General features: G+C 42.0%; 1 protein-coding gene across 1 annotated transcript in view; it reads right to left on the bottom strand.

Annotated features, from left to right (window-relative positions):
• ank2b (ankyrin 2b, neuronal) overlaps positions 1-12,567 on the bottom strand; it is a 119,520-nt gene that overhangs the window by 18,127 nt on the left and 88,826 nt on the right. The window contains 11 exon segments of the mRNA XM_070854674.1: positions 8-157; positions 274-405; positions 535-612; positions 8,726-8,747; positions 9,613-9,735; positions 9,834-9,959; positions 10,288-10,516; positions 10,643-10,739; positions 10,831-11,035; positions 11,866-12,077; positions 12,203-12,357. Coding sequence (XP_070710775.1) covers positions 8-157; positions 274-405; positions 535-612; positions 8,726-8,747; positions 9,613-9,735; positions 9,834-9,959; positions 10,288-10,516; positions 10,643-10,739; positions 10,831-11,035; positions 11,866-12,077; positions 12,203-12,357 — 1,529 coding nt within the window.

The following is a 12,567-nucleotide window of genomic DNA, read 5'->3' on the forward strand; positions in this document are numbered from 1 at the left end:
TGTGTACCTTCACTATGATCCAGTGCTATGGTCCGCTCTATTTCTGCATAGGTATGTGATGATGTCTCCTCCTGAGTGGACTTGATTATCTTGGTTTCAATGAGGTGGACAATGTCCATTCGGTTGATCTTAGTCAGTCTTTTGATCAGTGTCGTTTCTGGTGACACAAAAACAGACTTAAATATTCCACTTTAAATTTGCACGAGTGTTTCTACTTTGTACTTGTTTAAAAAGCAATAATTCTGATAAATATGTATCCTCCTTATCATTAACCTGCTCCATGCTTTCCCTCTCTCTCTGTCCAGAGCTTCAAAAGGGCATGGCTTTGGTCTTGAAGTGAGTTGGGATTTTCAATCCTTATCTGGTTGATCCTCTCCTCATTAAAGTCCAGTTCTCGTGCCAACTCTGTGGAGAAAAACACAATATTCTAATAATTTCAATGATCTGAAGATATTTTTCTTTTGAAATGACTGAAATGTAGCCTGGCAAAAATTTGTTTCATCGCTTGATTGCTGCTTCTAAGGTGTGACTCACCTGTCCAGCTGAAGCCCAGATGGTCGGCTATAATGGCCAACCGTTGCTCTTTTCTCTCTGCCTCATCCTGTGGATCTACTGCAAATACCACCAGACAGCCATCAGCGGTCAGAGCCGCAAGGTATACCAAATCAAGTCACATTCACACACAATATTAAACATTTCTTCACTGGCTTTCTTGGACTTTGTAAATCATGATATCAAATTAAGGAATTGTAATTTAGAGCTAATACATAATATGCCTGTGAAGAATGGTTGTGATAGAAATTGTAAGGACACTACGATTAAGAAATGCACATTTTAATCATTTAATCAAGTTATTGACATTACATGTGATTGTTTAATAAATGTGATTGTTTGAATATTTTTTACTATCAAATCTGTCAAAAAGCTTAGTCACTAAGTTGTTTTCATTTTAACCATCAAGCCTTTAAGTCAGTCTTGAGATTTTTACCACACATAGAAGGAAAGAGAGACATAATTACGAACACAAACAGCTCAGTTGACACAGCCACATGGATTCTTCAACTACAATGGGACTTAACTACAAGAGACAGAGAAGCAGCACCTTTACAGCTACAGTGAACTAATGAGGCACAAGAGATAGAGAATAGCCCCTTAAACTGGGGGGATACCTTGACTTTGGACTTTATCGTCTGGGATTCGCTGCATCTGTGTCTCAACAGGGTCGTCCCACAGTGGTCTAATGGGAAAGACATCTCCTGAGGGAGGGAACTGCATCTCAGGGAAAGTTTCTTTTTCTATGATTGATGGATCAATGAGACTGCTCTCATCATCCGAGTTGGCGGCTGCAGCTTCTTGTGCTTTTTCTCTCTCTGCCTGTGCCAACCTTGCCACAAGTTTTGCTGCTTCATCGCTTATCTCGTCAAAGAACTCAATGGACTGTTTGCATGACTCACTTTTCTCTTTAGTGGGTGTTGTGGGTGAATGGGATGACTGACCACTTTTGCCTCGGACTGGCAATCTGGACTGGAAGCTTTTAGATTTTGCTGACTCAGCACTCGGCCCACCCTGTTCTTTTTTAGCCGACGCCCGGGTAGACTCCCCTTCACAGAAACTCTTGGCTTTGGAAGATACATGGGTTGTCTTTGTTTTGACATCCATAGAGGGACCCGTGTCTGTCTCTGATTTTCTCCTTGTGTCCTTTTTTACAGGGACCTTAAGCTTTTTTTCGTGGGTAGATTCGGCACGTTTGGCAGAAGAATCAGGCTTGAGAGCACTAGCCTTGACGGGAATTCTAGATTTAGATTCAGACGTGAAGGAGGGCTCTTTTTTAAGAGCGGTTGAAGGCGAGATTGCTTGAGATGGAGAGGGAGTAGTGGATTTACCCCGACCTTGGGGAGCAGACTTGGCTTGCGCTTTGACTGGAGTCTTTTTAACACTACTGGAAGCAGTTTGTTTGGACTTGCTTGTTGGTTTGGGGGCTTCAATCACTGACTGTGGTTCCTCTGGAGAGGAATCAGAGGACTCTTGGCCCTGCTCAGAGTAAACTGATCTTGTGACTGTGGTTTCTGCTGTCTGTACATTTGTTATCATTTGGTCAGAGGAACATGTTTCTAAATCTAGGCATCCTTCATTTACATTTTTATCTGTTTTAGTCTCTAGACCTTCAGGGGATGTCTGATCTTTCTTTGTAGGTTTGGCTGAAGCTGATATGCCCATTTTAGGGATTTTAGATTTGGAGGCATCAGCTTTGGAGGCTGGCTGATCACCTTCAGGTGTGGACAGAAGCTGACAATCTGTTGCTTCTTTTGATTTCTCAGTCTCCTCAGTTTTAATCTCTAGTGTTAGATTGAGGCCAATTTCAGGTTCTGCTGCTAATCTCATACCTTCTTGACTAGCCTCTTCTAAGAGAGGTTCCTCTAAAGGCTGTTCACCTATTTGGAAAAAGGCAAAGCCACCGCCCTCTTCCTCGTAGCTCCTCTTAGTCATGTCAATAGCACCACTTCTGGTCATCTCAAATAATTTTCCTTCTTGGAAAAGAAAAGGGTTGGGCTCACTAGTTGGAGTGCTCTCTTCTGTTGGTGTTCTACCAGGTGTTGTGTCTGGAGTTGCTTGCAAAGACTGACGGTCCACCACCAGATTCAGTATCTTCTGCTCCTCTTCTTTAACACGTGCTGCAAAAGCAGCGTCATCCTCCCGCATGGCGGACCATGACTCAGTGTCTACCCTTGCAGTGACACCTTTTGACTCAGTTCTGGGAGGTTCCATTGCCTCCTCGTCCTCCTCTGTGTCGTCATAGATACAAACCTCCGGTTTGAACGTGTCCTTTGTTTGATCCGTGGCAACAGTTGCACTGGGTCCATCCTCTGGTGCTCCTGTTATCTCCTTCTGATCACTTTTCACTTCATCTGTTACATTGCTACCCTGTTTTAGCTTTCCAGTCTGTAGATCATCTCCTTTGTTATTTCTTGACTTCCTTAAGCACTCCTCTTTTTGCTCATCAGTCCTGTTTTCTGCGTTTGATGTCACAGCAGCCTTTTTGGTAGTGCTGTCTTTATCAGCTTTCACAGATGGTGGGACTCTTTGCTCTTGTGCAGTTTCCAGTTTGGATTTTGAATGATGCTGGTCTGAGACAGAGTGAGGTCCCTCTGAGGTGACACTTGCTGTTGTTGCTGTGTGCTTGACCTCTTTGCTGTGGGATCCATCATGCAAACCTGCTGAAAAAGGAGAGGGAGGTTGTACTTTAATTAGGGGATCAACAAAAAGAGCTAACTTTGACTCTCCAGTGGGCCTATTGATCCCACATTCTTTTTGCGAAAGCTTCTCACTTGGGGGCTCTAATGTTTCATAACTGTCATCCCCTACTTTGGCATCTGCTGAGGGAAACAAATCTTTTCTAGAGTTCTTTTTGCTCCTTGCGTCTTGTTCGATTTCATCAAATGTTTTTATTTTGGCTGCCATCTTAAACATCTCCTCCTCTGGAGTGATTTTTCTTTTAGCTTCATAGCTGTCTGATGTATCCTCTTCTCCTGGGTCTTCAGGGATGACAGCCGGTTTGGATGGAACAGAGAGGAATATATGGTCAGGGGGTTTGGGGTTTACCTCATAACTTACCTCTTCAGAACTAGGTGTATCAGGGGAGAGGGGACTCTTACCAGAACTTGTCATCTGAGAAGTCTGCTCACAACTGTCATCGTCAGCACTAGCTTCATGGTCTCGGAGCAGCCTATCGCGCAATGCATCTTGGGGAAATTCTGCAGGTTTGGAGGATGCTGGACGGCTAGGTGATTTACTAGGTGGACCTAGAGCTGATGGGAAGGATGGGTGGCTTTTTTGCTCTACAGGACTGCTCTCTAAGGAGTCATGAGGGGGTGACTCCTTGGTTGGGCTAGGTTCAATAGAATCTGGGGACTTATTCGAGTAGTCTTCTTCCATGAGAGGACTACCCTCTAGAGAGTCTCTGTGGCTTATTGTCAAAGAGTCATCAGCTAATGGACTGAGAGCATCTGAGTCTTGTTTTAAAGGCAGCTCTAAGCTTTCATGACGCCGAAGAGAGGATCTAGAGGCTGGAGAACCAACTAAAGACAATGCTAGCTGATCGTCAGGGCTCTCATCATCACTAAGAAAAGTTTCTACAGTCTCTGAAATTCTCTTTGTAAGCTTTTGAGGTTTAGATGGCTTAGACTCGCTCCTCCTAACAGATGTAGACTCACTTGTAATGTGGTCATCTGCAGCCTCGCTTGAAGAGATATGGAGGTTCATTTCTGTAGACAGCTGGTCACCAGTCGCCTCTACACCAGTGTCTCCGGACTTCTCTGTGTCTTTTCTTTCATTTTTGACTGTTGTAGTAGTTTCTGCCAAAGTTGTAGAGCTCTGCTGTCCAGTTCTGAGAGAAAGACACAGACTTTCTGGGCTTGTGCCTGGAGTGGCTAGACCCTCATGTTTGCAACTGTCCTCAGAGCTCAGATGAGGGGTTCCATCTCCAGAACTGGCACTTAGCGAGTCTGCCACACCCTCATGTTTTAAGCTGTCGGAGCTATCATCAAGGCCACCATTTCCAAAGTCTACAGTTTCTGTTAGCTCTGAATCGGTGGCAGCAACTAACTTGCTTTCTTTCTCTCTGTCTTGCTGAGTGGTCTCTTTCTTGTGAGGTTTGGAATCCAAAGACACTTCTCGTTCTTGAGAAACACGTGAGGTTATTGCTTTAGCCATGGATTTTGACTGAATGGTTTCTGATTTTGTGGTTTTCTCTGATTTTGGTGTAGTGGATGTTTTAAGCTCAAAAAGCCCAGACTTTCTTTTTGAGGGGTCCTGCCCTGTTTGGAATGCTTGCATCAGCTCTTTAACTGACATGGTCTCCTCAAGTTTTTCAGATTCAGTTTTGGGGGACTTAGGGGGGGGTCGTTTTGATTTAGAGCTTTCTTTGGCTTTTGGAGAGGATTTGCTCATAACAGGCAATTGTGAAGGCTTACTCCCAGTGACCTTTTTGCTCTTTTGCTCTGCCTCTACTTTCTGTTGTAAGGCCTTGACTTTGTCCTTTATTGACCCAATGGGAGTTTCTTCAACCACTGGGGATACAGGTGATGGTGGGGCAGGGGCTGTAGGCACACTGAGAAGAGCTCCTGCCTCTGTTGATTCCTCTGCTTGGCCATGGTCTTTGCCCTTCCTTCTGACAGGCTTTTTAACATCGCCAGCAGTTGCTTTGTCCTGCACTTTGGTTGGAGTGGTTGGTTTTGCACTTTTGCGTAGCACAACATCTGTGAATCTTTCTTGGGTGGCTGGCTCTTTTTTAGCTTTTATTTTGGAGCTGACTGGTGCATCCAGGAGGTATTCTTTAAGGTCACCACTGTCCTTGATGGCTTTAGGTCTGGGAGCCCCTCTGTGTGCTTTACTTTCACGTAGGACAGGCTCTTGAATTTCTAAGGCAGCCATCTTTTTGGCCTCCTCTATCTCACTGTCTGACAGGAGAACCCAGTCCTCGGCCATTCTAGCCGCTTTTGCTACCTCCTCTGCTACCTCACCCTCATATGTTCCACTCCTCAGTATCTCACTAACTTTCTCTAGGTCCTCTTTGACTTTCTCTAAGTCCTTCTCCATTATTTCTAATGGCTCTCCAGAAACATCCTCAGTCCCTTTCTCTAGACCACACCCTCCCAAAGAAGGGGATTTCTCTGTGGAGTCTGCAGTTAAGATGGCAGTCATTTTGATCAAATCTTGTTTCATCTCAGACACGTCGAAAAGGAGGTCGGGTTCTTGAATCAGCTCTGATTTCAGGACTGATGTCTCCGTCTCTTCATCTTCCATGTGGAAGAAGAACAAGTAAGGAGTAAAGAAAATCAAAAATTCAAATGAAAGGAGACAGACATTGGAGAATGTGGTCAGGACAAGCTTGGAACACACTGTAGGGATCATAGGACAACAAATTCACAATGGGTACTACATCAGGGTATCACAGGAGTTGGGCTTATACCTTCATGTCTCTGGGGAACTGTGGTAATGGAATGGCTAAATAATACCAATGAGGAATTATATGAGCAGGAAATAACTTGCTTATACACTCAGTGCATCCACACTCACAGGACAGAACTATAAAACAAAACAAAAATATATTTAACAAAACTGCACCAACTATGAGTGATATCAGGTTACCAAGAAACCAACAAGTACGATGGAAAAAGACGCAACATAGGAAACAAAGAAATAACATCAAGAAATCTCAAGATTGTTCAGATGTTTGACAAATGTCAATGTCATCGGGTTTGAAATAAATGGCTTGAAAACAACTTAGAATGCTGGTTGCATCAATCGAAGAAAGCCAGTGAACTTAGAACTTATATGATGATTTGCCATGCTTTTCATTCTAGATAAAGCAAACCTTTTACTTTCACGGAAAAGAAAGGAGGATCTCTAAAATAATCTTGCAGAGAGGGACCATAGTTTAATTCCCTCTGCCTTCTCTTTCATTCAGCCGTATGCATAATTAAACATTCAACATTCAAAATATGTCTGAAATGGAAACTGAAAAAAACAAAAAGCAGTGCACAAAATCATAAGCAAATGGTGTTGAGAGGGAAAATTCCATAATCAGCACACCGACAAAAAAAAAAAAGAACTCTCATTAACAAGACATTACATATAATCATTCAGACATACAAGCACACGCATACACATTTATGTAAGGCAAGTTATTTCCATGCAAAGCAAAGGGAAGTGCTAGTGGAAAGGTCCTGATGAGTGGTGAGTGGAAAGTTCAGTGCACTGATTAAATCTGTACTTAGAGGATAAGAGGTGCTCATGATGCACAATTGCTTGTTAATATTGCTTAATTCAGTAATGACGTGAGTTGCTGTTACATTTAATCAACAACTGCTATGGCATACACTATCCGTGTAATTTATACTGAAATACCTGAATTAAATTTATATGAAAAGACTGTTTAAAAGTTTGGAATTGCCTGCCACAAAAGCTTGATAAAATTAGATGGCTGACAGCTCTGTATTTTTGTGTGGTCTTTCATGCTTTTAGGCCATAGAAAGTCTTACAAATAGATACTGTTTTTGCACTAAAGTTTCCAAAAATGAAAACAAAAGGCTATACAATGTTAGAAATCACTAAACAGGGACAGGTTCCTGTTTCAGTGTCACGTGCAGAATTGGATTGAGGACTACCAGCTTAACATACTATGGACTAACAATGACATGTTAAACCTTTTGAATCTAACCACTGAGTAGAATGCATAAGGCTCAAAGAATTGCACCATTGCGCCTTCAGTAATGATCTAGGGTCACTAAAGCTTTTCTGGACTAGGAAACAACTTTAAAATGGAAGGTATTTGGAGGAAAAAATAGTTACAACCAAATTTTACCCTATCATGCAATAACTTGGTGTCACTGGCTAAATGGAAGTTTTAATCATTGAATTATTCCCCTTTTGGAAATTTGGTCTCTCATTTATACTGTTTTACCTATTATAAATATTGAAGGAAAGACGACGAACATCAATGTAACAAGTGATTCCAAACTTTTGAACGTTAGCGTACATATAATTCTAATCAATAATATATCATCCATTTACAACGTGTATAACATGGGTTGTTTTATTATGAGGTTATTTTAGATGCTCAACTACATTGTACCTGTCGTTTTAGTCATTTAGTCATTTTCAAATTACTACATGAACAAGGTGGGTAGTATAGAAGGGGAGGGATTAACTACAGGACTGCAGCTGGTAGAGTACTAATATTCAGGCCCCTAATTTCCTGGAACTGAGTGCTTCAAAGTAGCACCCAGTTTCAGGAACTCTAAGCACAAGCGCACATAGTTGTGGAAAAACTACGTTTTGGAATTTGGGTGACCGAAGGTGCTGGCACACCCCTGGCACAACATGGCGCAAACTGAACAAAGGAAGAGGATGGCAGTCTCAGCAGGTAGAGTCAAGGTGTGCTTCAGTGATGACAAAACAAATCCCGTCCTCTCATCTCATTTAAGAAGTCTGAATGAAAATTTAACTACTAAATGTTTTGTTCCTGTGGTCTGTGCAAGCGAAAATGCAAGCACTTCTATGCCGAAACAAGAAGCCAAATTGCAATGCGCCAGTCGAGCTGCATAAACACAACCCCAGTCACGTCACTCCACCATGTGGAGTCTTGACCAACTAAATGACCAAACAGGTTCAATGATAAAAAAAATCGTCATGATAAACATGCCAGCTTTTGGAAAGCACAAAATTAGAGTTAGAGCCCACTGTTGCATAAACAGCACCACAGTATAAATGATATTAATTTTCATGTAAATGCGTAGATGGCAGTTTCTCCATATGTCCGATCTCAAATTGTGAATGATGGAGAGTTAAATGAGGCAGGTGGGAAATTAGAAAAAAAAAAAAGGAAAGTAGAAAATGAAGTTAAGCCCTAGGAAAACATAACATTGACATGAGGAGGTGAAGGTAAGGCCTTTTTTTTGTTTGTTTGACAAGACAAAAGGCTTTAGAGGGCTTTGATAAGATGTGTATTGTCAATACACATACAATTAAGCTAAGGGCTTAGCTGGCATTAAATCAGTTTGGTTATCACAATGCAAACTCTACATCAGACTAATCACCCATATAGGATCTGTTATTGACATATTAGTTTGTTAATACAGATATGCAGAAATGCAGTGCCATTTTAGAATAGGAACTAGTTTAGTATAAGCTATAAAGAGAATTAAATAATGAAAATATGTCTTACATTTCTCTAGCGTTCTGCTGGTCTGGAAAAAACACATGAAAATGGATCACAGTTAGTCTAATTTCATCCAGTGTATGTGCTGAATATTCTAGAACTACTACAACCATTGCAATTACTATTTCAGGAAAAGAACACAAAGGACACACATGACACAGCAGCAAAAATGAGCAATGCCACTTACAAATCACGATCTAATCTAATACAATAAACAAAATAGAACTAAAACATAAGATACGACCACCAGGGGAGGGGGAAGCAGTGGCTGCTTTTACCTCTTCCTCCTGCTCTTGGTCTGAATCGGACTCCTTTTGGGAGCAAGAAGCAGCAAGAAGCAGAAAGATGTACAGATAGAAACAACAGAACAACGGCAACATTAAACGGAGAAAAGAGACAGGGGGCAATGTATGGTTACCATAGGAACAAAGACAACCGTCACTGTGATTTCAGGGAAAGAGTTAAAGCTGCATTAGGCAAATATTTAGGATGTTAAACCAGATTTATCTCGTTAGCCTGAATCCTACTTCTTGATCTTTTTTGTCTCTTGGTATTTGGCATAAAGCATCACATACTTGACTTGACATACATGACTTCTGCGGTTTCAAGTCCAATATATTTAGCTTTCTTCTGATCTGATTGTCGGCCAAAAGCTTGTACTGTTGCCTAGAGCAGCCTTGAAGATCACTCAAAAGGTGATTTGCACAGTTGAATAGCAGCCATCACCATAAAGAGGAATATCAAATGAGAAAATGATTCATGTTTTGAAATAGTGAACTAGAGAATTTTATTTTTGTGCTTTTTACGCTGAATTACAGCTTCCAACAGCCAGCTTTACCACGAAGAACTGAAAAGATACTCTGTTGAGTTAAATATGAGTATAGTGACCTTACCTTGCAGTATGATGGAAGGGTGATGTTAAGGTTGCATATGGCATTTTGGGCGAGTGACCTGTAGTTCCTGGGTTCTTTCATAAAGGACAGACGGCCACACGGCTCCTGAGTGTTGTCTCTGATCTGCAACGGCCAAGTAATTCAGCATAAGTCAGGAAAAATCTGTTGGAATAGAGCAATTCAATTGTTTCTTTGAGAGATAAACAAAGAATAGAGCTCACCTTGATGAAGAGTGCTAGTCTATTCTCTTTAAAGGCAAAGAAGCTGAAGAGATGGTGCTGGCCACTTTTGGTGAGGGGAACAAGGTTTCCAAAGCAGTCTGCATAGATAGGTTTGCCTTCCAAGACCTGAGAAATACAGCAGGCACAAAACTGACCATTGAGCACTGCCTCAAAAAGAAAGAAACCCATCTCTAAATCATTATTTTATGAGTGAATCAAAAGTTTTTGAAAAGGTGGTTTCCTAAAAGTGAACCTCTGATGTTTATGTTCATCTTTTATCTCAGCTTGGTGTTTGATAAAGCTGATCATGTAATTTGTTGAAAAAAATGTGTTGGTATCAGGTAATTTTTTTTGTACAGGTTAAAATAAAGTTAATTAAACAGAACCTGTTCAGTAACGGACCTGATGTGAACACTTTATCACAACAGTGACCTTCTCCCCTCTCCTTCCTCACCTCGACATCTCGGCTGCGGGCCACCTCGGTGAAGTTCTCCTGCTGCTCCAGGGTTTTGTCGATCTTGTCATCGGTCATGCAGAAGCAGCGCAGTCGGGCCTCGATGGGATCGTGCGTCTTGGCAAAGATGACAAACTTGGCCATGTAAGGAACACAGATGATCTCTCGGTACACCTGTGTGGAGAAGTTGACAGATTCCTGGACTTGCCGACAGTCTATCAGCCAGAATCTAGAAAACCAAGGGGGATTGGAAAGAACCAAGGAGGTTGAGTCTTTGTTGGGTGCAACATCAGTCACTTTAAATCAGTAATCAAATTTGTTGCGCTGCAACTCAACAATTAGTTTTTGGTGTTACCTGGCAGACACATTAGTGGTGAAAGAGACACAATCATTGATGAATGTTAATGGAGTGGTTCCTGTTATGTCCTCCCACTGAGCAGGCGTTGTCCCACCTGCACATGGACACATACACAAGATTAACATATTAGAATATGAGCATGTGTCTGGTTGGTCTACTCACAGACTGTGTGTGTGCTGTCTAACCAGTTATGCTACAGAGCAGTCGTAAGGTAGGAGTGTCCCCTCCGAAGCCATTGAGCACTGGGTCGGAGTTGCTCTTGGGGACAGGGATGGTCATGGTGATTGGTTTATGGAACTTCCGTCTGCGGGGTTCCAGGGTGACGATGGGGCTGAAGCTGGCCTTGTTACCCAGGATCTTTCTCACTGCATCTCCAATCACTGGCTGGGCCTGGGGGGGGTAGACAGAGAACACAACAACCTTACATTTTAATCTCTGTAAGGTAATGAACTGAGCCAGGTTTGTCTAATCTAACAATCAAGGCAGGGATGGAATCAGCCAAAAGTACATCAACAACTGCTGTAAAGAAACTTATTGTTCGATGTGGGATACTGGCACTACTGTCAACTGTCCTTCATTTGAAGAAGAAATTGTGTCTTGCTAGCTGTATGGCTATAAGGATGTTAATGTCGGTTGGATGTCGGTCAGTCTCAGAACCAAGTGGCTACCAGTGGCAGGCACCTGAGGGCAAGGGCCAGTGTTTCAGGGCTTTCAGTGTAGCCTGCTCATATGTGGATAACTTCCTCTTTCATACACCAGTAATTGATTATCTCTAATGAAACCAGATCATTTTTTAAAAAGCTAATAAAAAACTACATTGTTATCAGATGATAGCTACGGTTATATTTAGAGATTTTATATAGGCTAATGCCTCTGACTAAAGATTCCAAACAGAAACCAAAATGCTTCCAAAACCAAAATCTTGTTCCATGCATACTGATTCTGCATTCATAAGCAGATATCTGTTTATACAGATGGCTGTCAGATGGTTTACATAATATATCTCAACAACTATTGACTAATTGGCATGACATTTTGTACAGATATCATTTCAATCCATCATTGACATCACAGCTCTGAAGTATAACTTCAAAAACATCTTTTAAACAAACTCTCAAACTCAGAATCTGCTGCAGTGTACTCTGATACAACAAAAAAAAAAACAGGTAAATATATATTGAAGGGTGACCGAGGACTATACTAATGATTTTATCAGTTACCTGTAGCCCCACCCTGATCCTTTTGGTGAGGGCCCCCTCAGGAAAAACTGCCTGTACTTGAGGCACAACAGTACTGCTCAGGATGCCTCCTTCAGGACCAATCAGATTACTGTCTTGCTTGATGCGTGACACTACTGCAAAGTACTGTGGGAAATCTCTCGTGATGATACGGCAAATGCGCTTCCTGTCCAGCTCCTCCGGCGTGTCCAGCTCTGGAGAGGTGTGGCAGAAGCACGTGTCAGGGATGATAGTGTAAGAATACAGAAATGAATGTATTATTTATACTACTTTATGGTTTCCTCGACTCATGGTGCAGTCTACACCATCAGAGACTGACCCTCATCCATGCCATTGAGTATCTGGTTGAGTTCCTCCTGGGTGGATTCACAGTGATGCTCCTTCCAGCTCTCCCCAGTCTCGCTTCTCAGGATCACCAGCTCCCTCTCTTTACCCCGCAGAGCAGCAAAGTGGGGGATCTCCACAATCACTGGACTGGAGAGGTAGAGGCCAGGTGGTATAAGTAAATACAGAATGCCATGATGGGATATGATGGCAGTCTGTGTATCTGAATCTGTGTGTGTGTGTGTGTGTGCGTAATTGGCATGGTTGTCACAGCTGGTCTAAGTTACTTGAATTATTCTTGGTCAAGTCCATTATTTGGTGTCAAGGTTAGGTTTAGGTAAGTTTTTTGTTTCTCTGCAA

The sequence above is a fragment of the Pempheris klunzingeri genome, chromosome 23 (genome assembly GCF_042242105.1).
Source record: "Pempheris klunzingeri isolate RE-2024b chromosome 23, fPemKlu1.hap1, whole genome shotgun sequence".
Lineage (NCBI taxonomy): Eukaryota > Metazoa > Chordata > Actinopteri > Acropomatiformes > Pempheridae > Pempheris > Pempheris klunzingeri.